At 43.1% G+C, this 23,248-nt stretch overlaps 1 protein-coding gene across 2 annotated transcripts; it reads right to left on the reverse strand.

Annotated features, from left to right (window-relative positions):
- Window positions 1-16,285: 16,285 nt before the first annotated feature.
- On the reverse strand, window positions 16,286-23,004 carry LOC120019074 (syntaxin-11-like). Of its 2 annotated transcripts, none has more exons than XM_038962311.1 (2): window positions 22,852-23,004; window positions 16,286-17,703 (listed from the first exon to the last, which is right to left on the reverse strand). In XM_038962311.1, exons 1-2 carry the CDS (start codon window positions 22,859-22,861, stop codon window positions 16,802-16,804), a joined length of 912 nt encoding a protein of 303 aa, XP_038818239.1. In that variant the 5' UTR covers window positions 22,862-23,004; the 3' UTR covers window positions 16,286-16,801. The 2 variants fall into 2 exon arrangements, with proteins under 2 accessions (XP_038818239.1, XP_038818238.1); XM_038962310.1 differs by lacking the exon at window positions 22,852-23,004 and adding an exon at window positions 22,601-22,736.
- Between the last annotated feature and the right edge of the window lie 244 nt (window positions 23,005-23,248).

The following is a 23,248-nucleotide window of genomic DNA, read 5'->3' on the forward strand; positions in this document are numbered from 1 at the left end:
TGTTTTGGTTGGTCAGGGCGTGAGTTTGGGTGGGCATTCTATGTCTGGTGTTCTATGTTGTCCTTGTGTTGTATTTCTGTGTGTTTGGCCTGATATGGTTCTCAATCAGAGGCAGCTGTCATTCATTGTCTCTGATTGAGAATCATATTTAGGTAGCCTGTTCCCACCTGTGTTTGTGGGTGGTTGTTTCCGGTTTAGTGTTTGTTTTCACCTTTCTGGACTGTTCGTTTGTCGTGTTTGTTGTTTTTGTTTAGTGTTGCGTATTTAATTAAAGAATATGAACACTTACCACGCTGCACCTTGGTCCTCTTCTTCTCCAGACGACAAGTGTTACATTAAATGTGGTGAGAATGTTCCAAAGCCAAGCAACTATCCTGCACCATTCCCAGAAAGTTGTGGGAAGGTTTTATGCAAAATAATCATATGACAACCACACTCTCACCAAGCTCTAAGAAGCATATTGTTCTCAGAAAGGTATGTGCTAGCTGAGTATAGGTACCAGGATAGATAATAATAAGACTAGTATAAAGAACAGAGTAGCAGAAGCATATGCTGTGTGTGTGTTGTGTCGGTATGCATGTGTGTGTATATGTAGTATATGTGAATTTTTGTTGTTGTATTTCTTTATACTGAGTCATACTGAGACCAAGGTCTCTTTTACAGATGAGCCCTGAATTACAGAAATTACAGAAAACACACACATCAAAATATAAATACAAAATGCAAGCAGAAAGAAAAACACGGTTATAAAAAAATATATACACTGCTCAAAAAAATAAAGGGAACACTTAAACAACACAATGTAACTCCAAGTCAATCACACTTCTGTGAAATCAAACTGTCCACTTAGGAAGCAACACTGATTGACAATACATTTCACATGCTGTTGTGCAAATGGAATAGACAAAAGGTGGAAATTATAGGCAATTAGCAAGACACCCCCAAAAAAGGAGTGATTCTGCAGGTGGTGACCACAGACAACTTCTCAGTTCCTATGCTTCCTGGCTGATGTTTTGGTCACTTTTGAATGCTGGCGGTGCTCTCACTCTAGTGGTAGCATGAGACAGAGTCTACAACCCACACAAGTGGCTCAGGTAGTGCAGCTCATCCAGGATGGCACATCAATGCGAGCTGTGGCAAGAAGGTTTGCTGTGTCTGTCAGCGTAGTGTCCAGAGCATGGAGGCGCTACCAGGAGACAGGCCAGTACATCAGGAGACGTGGAGGAGGCCGTAGGAGGGCAACAACCCAGCAGCAGGACCGCTACCTCCGCCTTTGTGCCAGGAGGTGCACTGCCAGAGCCCTGCAAAATGACCTCCAGCAGGCCACAAATGTGCATGTGTCTGCTCAAACGGTCAGAAACAGACTCCATGAGGGTGGTATGAGGGCCCGACGTCCACAGGTGGGGGTTGTGCTTACAGCCCAGCACCGTGCAGGACGTTTGGCATTTGCCAGAAAACACCAAGATTGGCAAATTCGCCACTGGCGCCCTGTGCTCTTCACAGATGAAAGCAGGTTCACACTGAGCACATGAGCACATGTGACAGACGTGACAGAGTCTGGAGACGCCGTGGAGAACGTTCTGCTGCCTGCAACATCCTCCAGCATGACCGGTTTGGCGGTGGGTCAGTCATGGTGTGGGGTGGCATTTCTTTGTGGGGCCGCACAGCCCTCCATGTGCTCGCCAGAGGTAGCCTGACTGCCATTAGGTACCGAGATGAGATCCTCAGACCCCTTGTGAGACCATATGCTGACACATGCACATTTGTGGCCTGCTGGAGGTCATTTTGCAGGGCTCTGGCAGTGCACCTCCTTGCACAAAGGCGGAGGTAGCGGTCCTGCTGCTGGGTTGTTGCCCTCCTACGGCCTCCTCCACGTCTCCTGATGTACTGGCCTGTCTCCTGGTAGCGCCTCCATGCTCTGGACACTACGCTGACAGACACAGCAAACCTTTTTGCCACAGCTCGCATTGATGTGCCATCCTGGATGAACTGCACTACCTGAGCCACTTGTGTGGGTTGTAGACTCCGTCTCATGCTACCACTAGAGTGAGAGCACCGCCAGCATTCAAAAGTGACCAAAACATCAGCCAGGAAGCATAGGAACTGAGAAGTGGTCTGTGGTCACCACCTGCAGAATCACTCCTTTTTTGGGGGTGTCTTGCTAATTGCCTATAATTTCCACCTTTTGTCTATTCCATTTGCACAACAGCATGTGAAATTTATTGTCAATCAGTGTTGCTTCCTAAGTGGACAGTTGGATTTCATAGAAGTGTGATTGACTTGGAGTTACATTGTGTTGTTTAAGTGTTCCCTTTATTTTTTTGAGCAGTGTATATTCATCAATAATAAGGTCCTAAGTCAGCTTTCTGAACCGCCCTGGACGCACCAAAACATCAAATGTAAGAAGCTCCTGACACAAACAGGTGCGCCTGGCACTTATTACCATACCCTGTTCAAAGGCACTTCAATCTTTTGTCTTTCCCATTTACCCTTTGAATGGCCCCCGATGCTGGCGGATCAGCGGGTTGAGCGGGTACTTCGTCCCGCACCAGAGCCGCCACCGTCACTAATCACCCCCCTACCCTCCCTATTTGGCTTCAGGTTTTGCGGCCGGAGTCCGCACCTTTGTGGGGGGGGGGGGGTACTGTCACGCCCTGACCATAGAGAGCCATTGTTTCTCTATGGTGAATGGTGAAGTAGGTCAGGGCGTGACTGGGGGGGTATTCTAGTTTATTATTTCTATGTGGGGTTCTAGGTTATTATTTCTATGTTGGTGATTTGTATGATTCCCAATTAGAGGCAGCTGGTAATCGTTGTGTCTAATTGGGGATCATATTTAAGTAGCTGTTTTTCCCACCTGTGTTTGTGGGATATTATTTTGTGTTTTGTGCATGTGCACCACTTAGTCACGTTTCGTTGTTTCTTTATTGTTTTGTTTTGCTAAAGTTTCACTTCGAAATAAAGATGTGGAACTCAACCTCCGCTGCATCTTGGTCCGTCTCTACACACGGTCGTGACAATGGGAGTAGGGAGGGTAACCGTAACTAGCCTGGGAGGGAGGTTGTGAGGGAACTGAGAAGGGTGGTGCAGAGGACAGTGTGGCTGGCAAAGCTCCAAACTCTCAGCATATGATGTGAATGATACATGGCGTGGACTGCATCATGTGGTGCACTACCCTCAACAGTGCAGACCCTAGAGTAGTAGTCGGTGCTGTGTAGTGCTGGGATGAGTTGAAGTGGGCCTGGACTTGTAGAGCTGTGCTGTGATGGGCCGGGCCGGGTCTGGTTGTGCTGTGCTGAGGTGGGCCTGGTCTGGTAGAGCTGTGCTGTGGTGGGCCTGTCATGCCAAATAATGTCCCCCGGCCAAATTGTGTCGCTAAACTATTAGTGTCCGTTGCGATATCAATGGTGTGATGACCTAATGATTAGAATTTTGGAGATCATTACAGCCTAAATGACATTATTTTCATCATAGCTATGCAAACAAGGCTGATTTACGTGACAATTTCGCTGTTTAAACAAGTTTTGTTTAGCTAATAAAATGAAAACATGAATTAGAACTACTTTTGGGTACCTTGCTAACATTACGACATTAAATCCATGTCTTAATCATTTCTACGTTTCGGAAATGGCAAAGAAAACGTAATCTGTTTGACACAATAAAGTTACTTACCTTACTTTATGGGATTGATGCAAGATTGTTGCTTGGCACATTTAAGGAACTTGACAAAAAAACAATTTTCTTGCCTTTTATTACTTTAACAGAACATTTCCTAAAAGTTCAAACATGGTTACATTTAATTTCAATTTTGGTAATGTTCTAGGAACATTCTCCAACTAGGTTGACATTGGGAATATTCTCAAATAGTTCAGAGAATGTTAAGAAATAACGTAAATGCCTGAAAAATGCCTGTAATGCCTGTAAATGCCTGAATAAATGCCTGAAGGTACTACGTTCATCTGTACAAACAACAGTACGCAAATATAAACACCATAGGACCACACAGACACAAGACAAAAACACACATACCACCCTCGTCACACCCTGACCTAACCAAAATAAATAAAGAAAACAAAGAATACTAAGGTCAGGGCGTGACACTGGTGGCACAGTGGACTAATTAGTAGACTAATTAGACAACAGAAGATTATAGGTTTGAATCTCACTGATGCTGTGTTACAATAAAATATAAATTTGTTTGAATGATTAATGCTTACGTAAATTAATTTCCATGTGTCCTATCTGTGCTTGGGGTTCAAAAAAGTTAACCCAAAATAAGATAGCAGTGTTATTAAAAGTATTATTGAAACATTTAGTGAAAGTTCTAAGGAAGTTATTCAAAAACCTCCAAATAACCAATAATTTATGTTAATAAAACCTCCCAGGAAAACGTTCAAGGAACCAGAGTAAACCAATCTCAGTACCTCCCTGTAAGCTAAAAATAAACGTTCCCAGAACAGGTGAAAGTTTCACTTCTGTTCTCAGATTTTTTTTTTTTTTTTTAAGTTCACTGGTCAGTAAACAACCAATGTGAAACCAAAAATATTCCTGCAATTTCCAAGGAACCAAATGTGCTAGCTAGGTAGTGGAGTGAAGGTACAGTTGAAGTTGGAAGTTTACATACACTTAGGTTGGAGTCATTAAAACAAATTTTTCAACCACTCCACAAATTTCTTGTTAACAAACTATAGTTTTGGCAAGTCGGTTTGGACAACTACTTTGTGCATGACACAAGTAATATTTCCAACAATTGTTTACGGACAAATTATTTCACTTATAATTCAATGTATCACAATTCCAGTGGGTCAGAAGTTTACATACACTAAGTTGACTGTGCCTTTAAACAGCTTGGAAAATTCCAGAAAATGATGTCATGGCTTTAGAAGCTTCTGATAGGCTAATTGACATCATTTGAGTCAATTGGAGGTGTACCTGTGGATGTATTTCAAGGCCTACCTTCAAATTCAGTGCCTCTTTGCTTGACATCATGGGAAAATCAAAAGAAATCAGCCAAGACCTCAGATTTTTTTTGTAGATGTCCACAAGTCTGGTTCATCATTGGGAGCAATTTCCAAATGCCTGAAGGTACTACGTTCATCTGTACAAACAACAGTACGCAAATATAAACACCATAGGACCACGCAGCTGTCATACTGCTCAGGAAGGAGACGCGTTCTTCTCCTAGAGATGAACGTACTTTGGTGTGCGAAAAGTGCAATCAATCTCAGAACAAGAGCAAAGGACCTTGGGAAGATGCTGGAGGAAACAGGTACAAAAGTATCTATATCCACAGTAAAACAAGTCCTATATCAACATAACCTGAAATGCCGCTCAGCAAGGAAGAAGCCACTGCTCCAAAACCGCCATTAAAAAAGCCAGACTACGGTTTGCAACTGCACATGGGGACAAAGATTGTACTTTTTGGAGAAATGTCCTTTGGTCTGGTGAAACAAAAATAGAACTGTTTGGCCATAATGACCATCGTTATGTTCGGAGGAAAAAGGAGGAGGCTTGCAAGCCGAAGAACACCATCCCATCCGTGAAGCACTTGGGTGACAGCATCATGTTGTGGGGGTGCTTTGCTGCAGGAGGGACTGGTGCACTTCACAAAATAGATGGCATCATGAGGGAGGAAATTGATGTGGATATATTGAAGCAACAAGTTAAAGCTTGGTTGCAAATGGGTCTTCCAAATGGACAATGACCCCAAGCATACCTCCAAAGTTGTGGTGGCAAAATGGCTTAAGGACGACAAAGTCAAGGTATTGGAGTGGCTAGCACAAAGTCCTGACCTCAATCCTACAGAAAATTTGTGTGCACAACTGAAAAAGGATGTGCGAGCAAGGAGGCCTACAAACCTGAATCAGTTACACCAGCTCTGTCAGGAGGAATGGGCCAAAATTCACCCAAATTATTGTGGAAGGCCACCCAAAACGTTTGACCCAAGTTAAACCATTTAAAGGCAGTGCTACCAAATACTAATTGAGTGTTTGTAAACTTCTGACACACTGGGAATGTGATGAAAGAAATAAAAGCTCAAATAAATTGTTCTCTCTACTATTATTCTGACATTTCGCATTCTTCAAATAAAGTTGTGATCCTAACTGACCTAAAACAGGGAATTTGTACTGAGATTAAATGTCAGGAATTGTGAAAAACTGAGTTTAAATGTATTTGGCTAAGGTGTATGTAAACTTCCGACTTCAACTGTATATGCAGTATCAATTATTTTGTACAATAGAGAAATCAAGCACAAAGTAGCATACACAAACACAAAGTATGTGAAATATATTCACATGCATGCCGCACACAGCCTAGTTTCAGCAGAATATAATCTGTTGGCAAGAGCTCGTAGCTCTCCAATGGTTTTTGCATTGAGCAGCTCCCAGAAGAACGACATCGGTAGCAGGTAGAGTAGAAAGGAAAGATGTTTCAATTTATGATATCTATCAGTAAATGCTGAAGATAGAAAGTGACCCATAGGATGTGAGAGAGTTCTAACAGAGAGGAAGAGGAAGAGAGAGGCCCAACTCGGCCAAAAATCTGTCTCCCTCCGGCCAGGTGGAATTGTTTTGTTATTTAGCCAAGCAAGGAGTTTTTGTTAATGAGAGTGTTGAATTTGGTCAACCAAAAAAATGAATGGCAAATTCGCTATGTGAGGTTTATTTGATCAAATAGAAGTTTTGTAATCCTTAAATTGCTATGAGTGTACTGATATATGTAGTACACATGACATCCAGACAACTTTTAGAAAAAACACTTTATATTGGATGGCTATGCATATTCATGGAATGAGAAGGCTAGTAGCTTACCATCTCTCTCCATTGAATACAGGCGTTTGATGTCAACAACCCTCATCGAATATTCAAAAAGGATTACAAAAAAAAGATACGCGGGAGCTAAACAGCCCGCCGTGCCGCTTTGTGGACAACGACTATCATTGTGAGGTCGGAGAGACATGTATCTTGTCCATAATCTTTGTTTGTAATCTAAATCACTGGACTGCACTGTGGTCACATGTGAATCCGGTGGTCCTGTCTGTATCCCAGTGTTCCTCTGAGGGAAAAACATTCCCATTCCCTCACGTTTTACATTAGGACCGTCCACACTGGTCACCTAATTAGGTTTAACTGAGTTAACCAACCTACAAAAAGATACGTGAGGTTAGACCAGGACAAGAACAATCAATAGCTCAAGGATTTCCTTGAATTTCATTTTGTTTATATCAGTAGCCTATAGGCTTAAGCCTATGTATGTAGTCTATTTTAGCTTACCTGCCAGTCTGTATATTTTTCTATATTTTTTCTACCTAATATCAATTGTCTGCTTTCCAAGTCAATTTTTTCTCTCTCACTTTATTCAGGAAAAAACTCTGTGGTATTTCTCCTAGAGAAGTAAGTGATTCACTGATCGTCAATCATTTAGTCAGCCAGCAGATGATGCTGTGTGCTGTAGCCCTGCAATTACATGAGAGTGTAGAGGGAGATAAGGAAGAGAGGGAAAGGTGAGATGGGCAGGGCTTACGTAGCATTTCCATTCTCTATTGCTATTCTCTTTTCACTTGAGAGAGAGAGAGATGCAAAGTTGAACCTTTGCTGTGGTGAAGTCTACAAAAGTGCCCAAACTAGGCCTACATTAAAGGGCAATCTGCAGTTCAAACAATAACAAAGCGATAACCCAGACACTGTTTTGATCAATAACTTAGGGATGGTGCTGGAGAAATGTAACCACTCTCAATGTTACCCAGTTGGTGGGAATTGTAACGTGGCTCATATAGCGAGGATGCAACAATATCATTACTTAAAGACATGCTCTGGAATTTTGGTGATTTCAAAGTCTTTTTTAAACCTCCCACTTTGGGCTGGATGTGTCAATGTATAGTTCATACATGCATAATTTATGAGTAGAATTACTGTTTTACCTCAATTAGACACCAATCCCTAGTTTGAAAGTGACTGTTTTATTGGCCAATGTGCTGTGCCATTTTCCTCCACGTGGGCTAGCCCCCAAGTAATTCGAGTTCTAGCCAATGCGCTTCAGCCCCTCGCCCATTTGAGTGACAGCTAGCAAGAGGCACACACAGCAGTGCGAGAGAGTGAGAGCACAATGATCTGGTGCATATATCTGTATATATGTGACGTAGTACGCAATTTTCTGGGACCACTTTTAGTTTGTGAGCGCTACTTTCGGAACTACTGGTTAAAAAGTATATAAAAGTACTGTATAACCTAAAAAGTCCCAAAATGTATTTTGCAACTGCAGATTGCCACTTTAAAGATGATTCATGCACAATGAACACCAAAATAACATACAAACTTAAATCTGATATGCAGCTCATTATGAAACCATTAGGTCTACATGTTTTGAACAAAGACATATTTTTTATATTCTGAGAACAGAAGTGAACATTTAGCCTGTTCTGGGAATGTTTATTTTTAGGTTGCAGGGAGGTTCTGAGAACGTTTTACTCTGGTTCCTTGAAAGTTTCCCGGGGAAGTTTTATTAACACTCTGAGAACGGAAATGCTAGGTTATTTGGAGATTTTTGAATAAATTCCTTAAAACCTTCAATAACACTTTTAATAACACTGCTAGGTTATTTTGGGTTAACTTTTTTAAACTCCAAGCACAGATAGACATTTATTTTCTTAGACAGTAATCATGAGAACACATTTCCTTTTTATTGTGACATGACATCAGTGAGATTCAAATGCATGATCTTCTGTACTCCACCAGGATGGAGCAGCATGCCATGTTTTTAAGCATACCAAGCTGTTCATTTTAGTCAGAGATCTGTATATAATGACATTATGCTCATGTCTCCGGCCTAGCAATGGGAGTTGTTGTCCCAATGGCGGGAAGGCAGGCGACAAGCTTAGGTCCAAAATAAGGCCAGAGAAACGCATTGGGCATATTTTGGACAGATTTCGGCGAGAGTTAAACCTTTAGCTTCCTCTTCTCTGTTTAGTCTATTCAAACAGTCACCAGACACCATTTCATAGGAAACAAGCACTCATTAAGATCAGCTGTGGGCAATTAGTGGGCGCAGCCAACACACCTGAACACACTTAACATGAAAGAGCCGGGGTATTCAACATTTCCTTGCCCGGGCAGACCGGTGATCCTGGGACACCCATCATATGTTCGCAAAAAAAAAAAGTTCACGTCTTGTCTTATCATCAGGTGAATGATAATGGCAAGGAGAAGTAATCAACATTTTAAAATGAATGGATTTGGTAGATAGTTTTTAATTTCTTTGATCTCTCCACATTATAATTGAAAGAGGAAGTGTAAACTCTAACATAGCCTATTAGCTAGAACAGGGGTCTTCAGCCTTTCCTTGCCCAGAGACCCGGCCTCGAATTTCCCAGCGGCATCAACGGCCCCCTTGTGTGGCCGTAATGCCCCGTAAAAGAATCCATGCCTTGCGGCCAAAGTGGCTGTTGTGCCCTTGGGCTGAATATTTTAATTACGGCTGCCAATCACCACGATCCGAAGCACCTCTCACTCACATGGCTCACTCAGATATCTCAATTCTTATTAGCCAATGCCTGTCAAGTGATCTGGTCCTTCTCACACAGCCTGGTCTCATAGACTAGACGTAACATAGTAAATGTAAATCCTGGTAAATGTAAATCCAGGACACTCAAATTAGTTTGATATGATACGTTTGATATGGTTACATAAGACATGGCAAAAACGAACACCTAGCAACCCAAAGGTTGCGAGTTCAAATCACATCACGGACAACTTCAGCAATTTAGCAACTTTTCAACTACTTACTACTTTTTAGCTACTTTGCAACTACTGTATTTAGCATGTTAGCTAACCCTTCCCCTAACCCTAACCTTAACCCTTTTAGCTAACCCTTCCCCTAACTCTAATCTTAGCCCTTTTAGCTAACCCCCTAACTCTAACCCATAACCCCTAGCCTAGGGGCAGCAGGTAGCCTGGTGGGTAGGAGCATCGATCGAATCCCCGAGCTGACAAGGTAAAAATCTGTCATTCTTCCCCTGAGCATTTCAGTTGAATACATTCAGTTGTACAACTGACCTTTCCTTTCCTTAGCTAACGTTAGCCAGCTAGCTAACATTAGCCACCTAGCTAGAATTCGTAACATACGTTTTTCAAATTCGTAACATATTGTATGTTTTGAAAGTTCGTAATTGTATTTCGTAAAATATAATATAGAACGGGTGATAGACATCCACAAAGTAATACATACCATACGAAACATAACAAATGTGAATGGAGTTTCACAGATTTACGTACAGAATAATACGAAATGCTTTGAGACCTGGTTGGTTGCAGCCTGGTCTCATAGACTAGACGTAACATAGTAAAATGTATATCCAGGACACTCAAATTAGTATCATATATGTTACGTTTGTTATGGTTACATAAGATAGAAGGTTACCTAAGGCCAAAACAAAAATAGGGTGGTTGGTTGGGGTCAAGAAACTTTTGCATTTTAGCTAATTAGCAACTTTGCAACTACTCTCAAACTGTTGAGAAGCCTTTTTGACAAAAAGGCTCTCAACAGTTTTTACCCCCATGCCATAAGACTCCTGAACAGGTAATCAAATGGCTACCCGGACTATTTGCATTGTGTGCCCCCCCAACCCCTCTTTTGAGGGGTTATAGATCTCCATTTTTATGGAACGGTCTGCCTACCCATGTGAGAGACGCAGACTCGGTCTCAACCTTTAAGTCTTTACTGAAGACTTATCTCTTCAGTAGGTCATATGATTGAGTGTAGTCTGGCCCAGGAGTGTGAAGGTGAACGGAAAGGCTCTGGAGCAACGAACCGCCCTTGCTGTCTCTGCCTGGCCGGTTCCCCTCTCTCCACTGGGATTCTCTGCCTCTAACCCTATTACAGGGGCTGAGTCACTGGCTTACTGGTGCTCTTTCATGCCGTCCCTGGGAGGGGTGCGTCACTTGAGTGGGTTGAGTTACTGACGTGATCTTCCTGTCTGGGTTGGCACCCCCCCTTGGTTTGTGCTGTGGTGGAGATCTTTGTGGGCTATACTCGGCCTTGTCTCAGGATTGTAAGTTGGTGGTTGAAGATATCCCTCTAGTGGTGCGGGGGCTGTGCTTTGGCAAAGTGGGTGGGGTTTTTCCTTCCTGTTTGGCCCTGTCCGGGGGTATCTTCGGATGGGGCCACAGTGTCTCCTGACCGCTCCTGTCTCAGCCTCCAGTATTTATGCTGCAGTAGTTTATGTGTCGGGGGGCTAGGGTCAGTTGGTTATACCTGGAGTACTTCTCCTGTCTTATCCAGTGTCCTGTGTGAATTTAAGTATGCTCTCTCTAATTCTCTCGTTCTCTCTTTCTTTCTCTCTCTCTGAGAACCTGAGCCCTAGGACCATACGTCACGGCAAACCGGGCATGATGACTCCTTGCTGTCCCCAGTCCACCTGGCCTTGCTGCTGTTCCAGTTTCAACTGCTCTGCCTGCGGTTATGGAACCCCTACCTGTCCCAGACCTGCTGCTTTCAACTCTTAATGATCGGCTATGAAAAGCCAACTGACATTTATTCCTGATTATTATCTGACCATGCTTGTCATTTATGAACATTTTGAAAATCTTGGCTCTCTCTAATTTTCTCCTTCTCTCTTTCTTTCTCTCTCTCGGAGGACCTGAGCCCTAGGACCATACGTCAGGACTACCGGGCATGATGACTCCTTGCTGTCCCCAGTCCGCCTGGCCTTGCTGCTATTCCAGTTTCAACTGTTCTGCCTGCGGTTACGGAACCCCTACCTGTCCCAGACCTGCTGTTTTCAACTCTTAATGATTGGCTATGAAAAGCCAACTGACATTTATTCCTGATTATTATCTGACCATGCTTGTCATTTATGAACATTTTGAAAATCTTGGCTCTCTCTAATTTTCTCCTTCTCTCTTTCTTTCTCTCTCTCGGAGGACCTGAGCCCTAGGACCATACGTCAGGACTACCGGGCATGATGACTCCTTGCTGTCCCCAGTCCACCTGGCCTTGCTGCTATTCCAGTTTCAACTGTTCTGCCTGCGGTTATGGAACCGCCACCTGTCCCAGACCTGCTGTTTTCAACTCTTAATGATCGGCTATGAAAAGCCAACTGAAAATTATTCATGATTATTATTTGACCATACTTGTCGCTTATGAACATTTTGAACATCTTGGTATAGTTCTGTTATAATCTCCACCCGGCACAGCCAGAAGAGGACTGGCCACCCCTCATAGCCTGGTTCCTCTCTAGGTTTCTTCCTAGGTTTTGGCCTTTCTAGGGAGTTTTTCCTAGCCACCGTGCTTCTACACCTGCATTGCTTGCTGTTTGGGGTTTTAGGCTGGGTTTCTGTACAGCACTTCGAGATATTAGCTGATGTACGAAGGGCTATATAAAATAAACTTGATTGATTGATTGATTTTTACGCTGCTGCTACTTTCTGTTTATTATATATGCATAGTCACTTTAACTATACATTCATGTACATACTACCTCAATTGGGCCGACCAACTAGTGCTCCTGCACATTGGCTAACCGGGCTATCTGCATTGTGTCCTGCCACCCACCACCCCCTCTTTTACGCTACTGCTACTTTCTGTTCATCATGTATGCATAGTCACTTTAACCATATCTACATGTACATACTACCTCAATCAGCCTGACTAACCGGTGTCTGTATATAGCCTTGCTACTCTTATTTTCAAATGTCTTTTTACTGTTGTTTTATTTCTTTACTTACCTACACACACACACACACACACATACCTTTTTCTTTGCACTATTGGTTAGAGCCTGTAAGTAAGCATTTCACTGTAAGGTCTACACCTGTTGTATTCGGCGCACGTGACAAATAAACTTAGATTTGATTTAGTATGTTAGCAAACCTTTCCTCTAACCTTAACCCTTTAACCTAGCCCCTAACCTTAACCCCTAGCTTAGCTCATGTTAGCCACATAGCTCAAGTTAGCATTAGCCACCTAGCCACCAAGCTAATGTTAGCCACAACAAATTGGAATTCATAACATATCATATGTTTTGCAAATTTGTAACATATGTGAATTGTAATTCCTAACATATCATACAAAATGGATGATGGACATCCAGAAATGAATACATGCCAAACTCAACGTAACATATCATACTAATTGGAGTGTCCCGGATCGACATTTACTATGATACGTCTACCCCTCAACTTGTCTTGAAACTAATGCATGAAACTGACATGGAGCCTTGCAGTGCCTCCCTCTGTTTAAAAAGTGCAGCAGAGATGAGAATGATGATGATGGTGTGTGTGTGTGCATATACTCTATACCAGGGATCACCATCTATATTCAGCAGTTTATTTCTTGAGCGGATGGTCGGGGGGGGGGGGGGGGGGGGTGTACTGTATACGATCACATACAGTACCTTGACATTTGTATACGATCACATACAGAAAGTATCCACACTCCTTGACTTAGTCCACATTTTGTTGTGTTACACCCTGAATTCAAAATGTATTACATTTAGTTTGTCTTTTTCACTCATCTACCTACACACAATAACCCATAAAAATAAAGTGAAAACATGTTTTTCAAAATTTTTGTAAATTGATTGAAAATACAGAAATATATAATTTATATAAGTATTCACACCCCTGAGTCAATACTTTGTAGAAGCACCTTTGGCAGAGATTATAGCTGTGAATCTTTCTGGGTATATCTCTAAGAGCGCTTCACATCTGGATTGTGCAACATTTGCCCATTATTCTTTTCAAAATTCTTAAATGAAATTACATTAATTAAATTCGGTCAAATTGGTTGTTGATCATTGCTGGACAACCATTTTCAGGTCTTGCCATAGAGTTTCAAACAGATTTAAGTCAAAACTGTAACTAGGCCACTCAGGAATATTCACTGTCTTCTTGGTTAGCAACTCCAGTGTAGATTTGGCCTTATGTTTTAGGTTATTGTCCTGCTGAAGGGTGAATTCTTCTCCCATTGTCTTGTGGAAAGCCGACTGAACCAGGTTTTCCTCAAGGACTTTGCCTGTGGTTATATCCATTCCGGCAGGTAGCCCACTCTCCACGTCAACCGTGGATGACGTGGAGATGCTGGACTTCTAGGCAGAGTTCCTCTGTCCAGTGTCTGTGTTTTTTTGCCCATCTTAATCTTTTCTTTTTATTGGCCAGTCTGAGATATGGCTTTTTCTTTGCAACTCTGCCTATAAGGCCAGCATCCCGGAGTCGCCTCTTCACGGTTGACGTTGAGACTGGTGTTTTGCGGGTACTATTTAATGAAGCTGAAAGTTGAGGAGTCGCTAGCGCGCGATGAGACAAGTTTTAAGTATTACACTCTCAGGCCATCTTATTCTCACAAAATCTCTATAAAATCTGACAAACATCCTAGCCATATTTAGGCAAACAACAGTGATTAAACACAAGGGCACACCCACAATAAAGGCCTATGTGTGTGATCCAGGCCTGTTTGACTGCAGTGAGATCAATGTTTAGAATCCATAGTTTAAAACGACTGCCCAGCTGAAGTCTTCAGCATGCAGTGATGTGAAGTGTTTCTGTTGATAAGAGAAGTAGTATGTGTGTGTGTGTGTGTGGCCCTGGACACTGATGTCCTCTCTCTTAACACCAGCTCAGTGAAGTGTGAGTCTATTCCCTGTTAATGATTATTTATCCTAACCAACACACTGCTGTTGGAGGGAAAATCACCTCAGCCTGTTTTACCTACTAGACCTTACTGCTACACATACACATGCATATATATATATATATATTATGCTTGAAAATATGGAGAATGATACTCAGTCATTATTTTGTATTTTGTATTTATTTAAATAGGCAAGTCAGTTAAGAACAAATTCTTATTTACAATGACGGCCTACGCCGGCCAAACTTGGACGATGCTGGGGCCCTATGGGACTCCAGATCACGGCCGGTTGTGATACAGCCCGGGATTGAACCCGGGTCTGTAGTGGCGCAGCAGTCTATGTAATACATTTTTATTAAATATAGCATTCCGTCATTATTCCTATTAGATATGACTTGTTCTAAAGGCAAACGTCCAATTGCACAGACAGACTGTGATATTCAAAGCAGTTGCATCTCGGTTCTGTGCTATTGACACCCTCGTCTTAGGTGGGTTTAGCGCTCGTTTTTTGAGTAATTCATGCATCCTTCTCGTCTATCTCAAATAGCGTCTTGGACATAGGGGACATCATGGTGATTGTATTGAACTGTAAAGATAAGGAGTCTGTTTAGCTGGTCAATTCAGATCTTTGTGGCAACGCGTAATGGTCATGCATTATTTGGGCAAATAAGATTTTAAAGAGAGATCGAGAGAGTGACAGAGAGATAGACAGAGAGAGACAGAGAAACGTAGAGGGGTTTTCCAATACAGCTCTAGTGCTGTTTTTGGGAACTGTGTTTACATAGCTAGGGCTGACAATGAGGACTTGTGAAGAGCAGAATCAACAACCTCTGCATAGTTGCTTTGTATACTTTTGGGGAAAGGTCTGATGTGATAGAGCACATTATGTGGGTTTAGTATTAAAGCTAGTAGCTACTATTCTTATTGTTGTTGCTGTTGTTTTTGTGTATCACTTAGCAACATTGACCTGCCATTCATGCCATTAACCCTATAGTATCTGTCCCGAGACCCCAGCAAAAATGGGCTTTTCATTTATTTGACTTTCATTATCCTTATATTTAGCCTCACAATTAAGTGTTTTACCATTTTCAGGACAACCAGGGCTGCAAGTATAACACAAAACAATTTCACATAAACAGTTGCATTCACAAGTTTTATTGACAAATGTCAATCAAAAAAATTAAGTCTGCCAAAGAAAAAACCTGATCAAAATGAATTTATATGAATGCTGTAAGTGCAGAAATGGTTTGCTCAGAGGGAAATGTATATCCAACTAGTTAGTGACAACTGTGAAGAGTTTGGAGTTTGTGAGCTGATTACAGTATTATAGATACTATGTCCTGGGATTTCCTATGATCTTCTATATAGAAGAACCCCTTAGCTTCTAACAACCGTTGTGTAGCTTGTGAGGTCATAGAGGAAATAAATATGTTTAAAAGGGGTTAGAAGTCCAAAACACACCAGCGCTACGGTGGGACTCATTGTGTTAAAGTATATTGCATTTGAGAGACAGAGAGAGACCATACTCTGTGTCAACTATATTGTGACTGGTAGTCAAAGTAAATGTGACATTGTGCTTGTGTACAAAATACTCTTGACAAAAAGTATTCTTCATTTTATTCTCGTTTAAAGTTGTGGATTTAATGTTCAGACAGAGAACAACAATAAAGTACACTTTTATTTAATCATTATTGTCTCACAGTTAATATACTGTTAAGGGTAGAGGGAATTAACTATAGGAGGGTAGAAAACAAACATTTCTATAGCAGAAAATAACCGTGTTTTTTCTTCTTCTAGAAAGGCACTGATATATGTTTGTTTAGATGTACTTCAGTGCCTGAAAAGCATATTTAAAAAAGGCAAATAATATAATTATTTCACAGACTCTTCCAAAGTATATATTGCCATTGGTATCCAAGAGTGGATGATAGGAGGGTTCAGCTAAATTTGACTTTTTTCTAACAGATGATAACTAAGGCCACAAAAAAGCTATGCATTAGCTGAATGGAAGTGGATAATTATGAGTTTTTTACTCCGCTGGTCTCGGCTGGTCTCAGGAAGAAATTATGACTCCTCACTGTCCGCGACCAAGTCAAGACCGGACACCGAGACAAGACCATCTTGAGACCGGACTGAGTACTACAACACTGCCCAATCTTCTTCCTCAGTCTCTGCCTCATTTGACACAGGGGAAGCAGCAGCAGAACATCTTCTTGAAGGGGTTGTTCTTGTTGTGGCGCTTGGCCTTGCTGATTTTGACCAGTGCCTCCTGGATGGCCACATCTGTGGTCTGGACATTGGTCTGGATGGTGTTCATCATGGGGCCCTGCTCCTCCACCAGCAGAGCCACATCCAGGAAGATCTCATGGATGCTCTGGATCCTGCTCTCCAGGTCCAGCAGCTCTCGGTGGCGGCTCTCGATCTGGTTGAGCGCCGACCGCGCTGTCTTGCCCTCTGACAGGATGTTCTCATTGAAGACATTCCACTGGCCCGTCTCGATCATCTCCTCCACCTCCTCACCAGTCACCTCCCGCCCCACGATCTCCATCTGCCTCTGAATGTGGGCTTTGCAACTCTCCCTGTGGCTCATCTCTGCCTCATTGTAGTCGAACATGGCATCACGGAAGCTGTTGCTCAGGCAGGCGTACTGGGTCCTGGCGATGCGAGTCACGGCGGCGTTGGAGCCATGCGCTGCCTCCAGCTCCCGCACTGCGGCGTCCATGTCCTTGAGGCACGTCAGCACACCCTCAGCACGGGCCTTGATGTCAGCTGCGATGGCGTTGGAGTCTCTCTTAACGACTGACATCCTAGTGGTGCCCTGGAGCACGCGTGAGTTCTGCTCACGGAGGCGTTTGACCTCGAGGCGGATAAGCTGAACCTCACGGTGGACGTGCTGGGACTGGGAGAAGACCTCCTCCAGTTCAGGGGTGTTGTCCCACACCACAGCCTGGTGAGGGAGCTCCTCCTCCAGGTCCACATTGATGGACTCCCCGGACTCGGCATAGTCCATCTGCTCCACATGGCCGTTGGACTGGGACAGCTCCTGCATGTGGCTCAGACGGTCCCTCATGGCTGGGTCTGGGGCGAGAGAAGGAGAGGGGGAGGAGGTGATAGAGGTGTAGACATGATCACTCACACACAAAATAACTATTGCTGGTGGTCCTGGCTGTTCACCATGACTGGGTGATAGCAAAGCTGTTAGAGATAAACCTATCAACATCATCACATTTACACTGAGTGTACAAAACATTAAGAACACCTGCCCTTTCCATGACATAGACTGACCAGGTGAATCCAGGTGAAAGATATGATCACTTATTGATGTCACTTATTAAATCCACTTCAATCAGTGTAGATGAAGTGGAGGAGACAGGTTAAAGATTTTTAAGCTTTAAGACAATTGAGACATGGATTGTGTATGTGTGCCATTCAGAGGGTGAATGGGAAAGTCAAAAGACTTAAAAGCCTTTGAACAGGGTATGGTAGTAGGTGCCAGGCGCACTGGTTTCTGTCAAGAACTGCAACGCTGCTGGGTTTTTCACAATCAACAGTTTCCTGTGTGTATCAAGAATGGTCCACCACACAATGGACAGCCAGTCAACTTCAAATCAAATCAAAGTTTATTTGTCACGTGCGCCGAATACAACAGGTGTAGACCTTACAGTGAAATGCTTACTTACAGGCTCTAACCAATAGTGCAAAAAAAAAGGTGTGTGTTTGTGTGTAGGTAAGTAAAGAAATAAAACAACAGTAAAAAGACATTTGAAAATAAGAGTAGCAAGGCTATATACAGACACCGGTTAGTCAGGCTTATTGAGGTAGTATGTACATGTGGGTATGGTTAAAGTGACTATGCATATATGATGAACAGAGAGTAGCAGTAGCGTAAAAGAGGGGTTGGCGGGTGGTGGGTGGCGGGACACAATGCAGATAGCCCGGTTAGCTAATGTGCGGGAGCACTGGTTGGTCGGCCCAATTGAGATAGTATGTACATGAATGTATAGTTAAAGTGACTATGCATATAAGATAAACAGAGAGTAGCAGCAGCGTAAAAGAGGGGTTGGGAGGCACACAATGCAAATAGTCCGGGTAACCATTTGGTTACCTGTTCAGGAGTCTTATGGCTTGGGGGTAAAAACTGTTGAGAAGCCTTTTTGTCCTAGACTTGGCACTCCGGTACCACTTGCCATGCGGTAGTAGAGAGAACAGTCTATGACTGGGGTAGCTGGGGTCTTTGACAATTTTCAGGGCCTTCCTCTGACACCGCCTGGTGTAGAGGTCCTGGATGGCAGGCAGCTTTGCCCCAGTGATGTTCCCCCTCTGAAGTGCCTTGCGGTCGGATGCCGAGCAATTGCCTACCAGGCAGTGATGCAACCGGTCAGGATGCTCTCGATGTTGCAGCTGTAGAACCTTTTGAGGATCTCAGGACCCATGCCAAATCGTTTTAGTTTCCAGAGGGGGAATAGGCTTTGTCGTGACCTCTTCACAACTGTCTTGGTGTGTTTGGACCATTCTAGTTTGTTGTTGATGTGGATACCAAGGAATTTGAAGCTCTCAACCTGCTCCACTACAGCCCCGATGAGAATGGGGACGTGTTCGGTGCTCCTTTTCCTGTAGTCCACAATCATCTCCTTAGTCTTGGTTACGTTGAGGTATAGGTTGTTATTCTGGCACCACCCGGCCAGGTCTCTGACCTCCTCCCTATAGGCTGTCTCGTCATTGTCGGTGATCAGGCCTACCACTGTTGCGTCGTCAGCAAACTTAATGATGGTGTTGGAGTCGTGCCTGGCCATGCAGTCGTGGGTGAACAGGGAGTACAGGAGGGGACTGAGCACGCACCCCTGGGGAGCTCCAGTGTTGAGGATCAGCGTGGCAGATGTGTTGCTACCTACCCTTACCACCTGGGGGCGGCCCGTCAGGAGGTCCAGGATCCAGTTGCAGAGGGAGGTGTTAATTTCCAGGTTCCTTAGCTTAGTGATGAGCTTTGAGGGTACTATGGTGTTGAACGCTGAGCTGTAGTCAATGAATAGCATTCTCACATAGGTGTTCCTTTTGTCCAGGTGGGAAAGGGCAGTGTGGAGTGCAATAGAGATTGCATCATCTGTGGATCTGTTTGGGCGGTATGCAAATTGAGTGGGTCTAGGGTTTCTGGGATAATGGTGTTGATGTGAGCCATTACCAGCCTTTCAAAGCACTTCATGGCTTTGAAAGGAGTGCTACGGGTCTGTAGTCATTTAGGCAGGTTGCCTTTGTGTTCTTGGGCACAGGGACTATGGTGGTCTGCTTGAAGCATGTTGGTATTACAGACTCAATCAGGGACATGTTGAAAATATCAGTGAAGACACCTGCCAGTTGGTTAGCACATGCCCGGAGCACACGTCCTGGTAATCCATCTGGCCCCACAGCCTTGTGTATGTTGACCTGTTTAAAGGTCTTACTCACGTCGGCTACTGAGAGCGTGATCACACTTGACACAACTGTGGGAAGCATTGGAGTCAACATGGGCAGCATCCCTGTAACGGTCGTCCTCCTCCTCTTCAGAAGAAGAGGAGGAGTAGGGATTGGACCAAAGCGCAGCGTGATAGTTTGACATAACGAATTTATTATATCCAGACGAAAACACAATAAACACTTGAAATGATTAACAAAATAACAAAACGACGTAGACAGACCTGAACATGGAACTTACATAAATACACGAAGAACTCACGAACAGGAACAGACTACATACACGAACGACAACGAAACAGTCCCGTGTGGTGTAACATACACAGACACGGAAGACAACCACCCACAAACAAACAGTGTGAACAGCCTACCTTTATATGGTTCTCAATCAGAAGAAACGTCAAACACCTGTCTCTGATTGAGAACCATATAAGGCTAATTACAAATGACCTAAACATAGAAACACAAAACATAGAATGCCCACCCCAACTCACGTCCTGACCAACTAAACACATACAAAAATAACAGAAAACAGGTCAGGAACGTGACAATCCCTGTGGAACGCTTTTCACACCCATTAGAGTCCATGCGCTGATGAATTGAGGCTGTTTTGAGAGCAAAAGGGGGGGTGCAACTCATTATTAGGAAAGTGTTCTTAATGTTTTCAAAACAGACAGACAGCAGCCTAAATACATACACTACATTGACACCCCTTGAAATGAGTGGATTCGGTTATTTCAGCCACACCCGTTTCTGACAGGTGTTTAAAATCGAGCACACAGACATGCAATCTCCATAGACAAACATTGGTAGCAGAATGACCTTACTGAAGAGATCAGTGACTTTCAATGTGCCATTGTCATAGGATGCCACCTTTCCAAGTCAGTTAGTCAAATGTCTTCCCTGCTAGAGCTGCCCCAGTCAACTGTAAGTGCTGTTATTGTGAAGTGAAAACGTCTAGGAGCAACAACGGCTCAGTTGCGAAGTGGTAGGCCACACAAGCTCACAGAACAGGACCGCCGAGTGCTGAAGTGCGTAGCGCCAAAAAATTGTGTCCTCAGTTGCAACACTCACTACCGGGAGCTTCGTCGGGTTTCCATGGCCAAGCAGCCACACACAAGCCTAAGATCACCATGCACAATGCCACGCGTCGGCTGGAGTGGTGTAAAGCTTGCAGCCATTGGACTCTGGAGCAGTGGAAACCTGTTCTCTGGAGTGATGAATCCTAAACCAATCCAAATTAAGCATGAACCATGAATCGGTCAGAAAACAGATTCAAACATTACTAATAGGTGTTTTTCCTCATATTGTTTATTTCGAAAAATACCTCTTATCTGTTATGACTGAATTGAAGCTCCTCTCCTTCAGTATAAACTTTTATGCATGTAACAGCATATGACTGTCAGATAACAACTGTGCGCATACACAGTTTCTCGTGCCAACGTGAGGTAGGCTGTTCTAATGTTCTAATAGGCTATTCCTACATCTGCATTCAGATGCTTGTAAAATGGCTTTCACAATGTCAAAACATAGACTTTATTAGTTGAGCGACAACCAATGTAATGTGCTGTGTTATTGTCACCAAATGCGCTGTAGAGGGCGTTTTACCGGAGTTGTGTAGCCTCCTGGAGTGGACGCAACTCACATCCAACTTCTGTTTGGGGTTTGCAATTATTCAGATTTTATTTCGATTGTTCAGGTTCACCATAAGAAATAGATTTGTTAGTTTTGCTTTAAACGGTCAGTGTATTTGGTCATTTTTACATGAACATTGTCATTTCATAAAGGACAGCAATCATTTTTGCCAGCTGCGCATGATCGCATTCCTTCATTGGTCGGAGCGGGAGAAGCTCTCCATAAAATTCCAAACGGTCTAAACCATTAGTATAGCTACATCTGTCATCCCTTATGGCCAGGGGAGATTAAATAAATGAATATTAAAATAAAGACTTATCCTAAGCTCTGATCAATTAAGCAACTTTTTTAAAAGAAAAATAAACATGCAGAGACCGTGAAGTTGTTATACCTGTTTTAGAAAAGAGTCCTTGATACTGAAACTCCTTCTGGTGTGACATACCCAGCAGCATTCACACGTCTTAACCAGAGAGAATAGTTGTGGGTGGCGTTTCTCACCAAACAAGTTATTTACAGAGTTGGTTATTATCCGATTTATGGGCTAATCTAAAAAAAGTGTTTTACCTTTATAATTCATCAGATTGACAAAAGAGGCAGTAGCGTCTCCTCAGGTCTCGAGGATTGAGAGATATTATTGTCATCAAGATATTGATAAAATAAAGCTGTTGAATGTTTATTTGCTATTAGAAATCCCAAAAGGAATTCCCTCTTGATTCCAACAAATAAGATTGTAATATATTGTCTGATTCTGATATTTTTCTGAGGGTGTTATAGTTGTATCCTTCATTGTTACAGCATTTTATCCATCACAGCAATGACGTCTGAATGTCATCTAAACAGTTGATCATTTTTCACCTGACAAACACAAGCTTTGAAGGGCAGAGGACCATACCTGTTCTGTTATGATGTAGGCTACCACTATAACACGTTATCATTCCAACTCAGGCCCCCCGTAGTGCCGCAACATCCTATCCGACTTCAGTGCGACTTCAGGATGATTTGTGTTGACTGACAGCGGTGTAGAACAATGTTCCCACCTAGGCGTAGCATGGCTAACTTTAGCACTAAACCACCATGTGACTCTGGAATGAAGATGAGTTAGTTTGAAATATCAGATGAAAGGGGACAGTGAAGCCTATTTACCTGCAGCCATGCCCAATCCAGATCCCTGAATCCAGATCCCAGAATCCCTGGTGGTCTAGCAGGTTTCCAGCTCACTTTGAATAATACAAGATATCGGAACTAGGAGGAGTGGTTAGTTTGGGTTAGATTGGCATCAGTGAGGCAGACTATGTACGCTTTGTGGACGAGTGAAAGTAGAAGTGGTTGTCGGAAACGGCACAGCTGTCCAGAGCATTGCGTCACAACCTGACGAAAAAGATGATGTTCTTGCCACAACATCCGAAAACCGGTTTTTCAGGCTTTAGCACGAGTGTTCGACCTGTACTGTAGGGGGCCCACAAAATAAGTTGATTTCCCTCCCCCCAATGTTTTTCTGAATATCGCTACAGTAGAAAAGAGGAGAATGTCTTCTTTATAA

Source organism: Salvelinus namaycush, chromosome 24, assembly GCF_016432855.1.
Source record: "Salvelinus namaycush isolate Seneca chromosome 24, SaNama_1.0, whole genome shotgun sequence".
Lineage (NCBI taxonomy): Eukaryota > Metazoa > Chordata > Actinopteri > Salmoniformes > Salmonidae > Salvelinus > Salvelinus namaycush.

Excerpts from the sequence above, each read along its gene's own strand:
- LOC120019074 (XM_038962310.1), bottom strand. The coding sequence starts at position 22,643 with ATGATAACGTGTTATAGTGGTAGCCTACATCATAACAGAACAG. Across the intron at positions 17,704-22,600 it reads CCTACATCATAACAGAACAG|ACCCAGCCATGAGGGACCGT; the intron begins GTATGGTCCTCT and ends CTCTCGCCCCAG.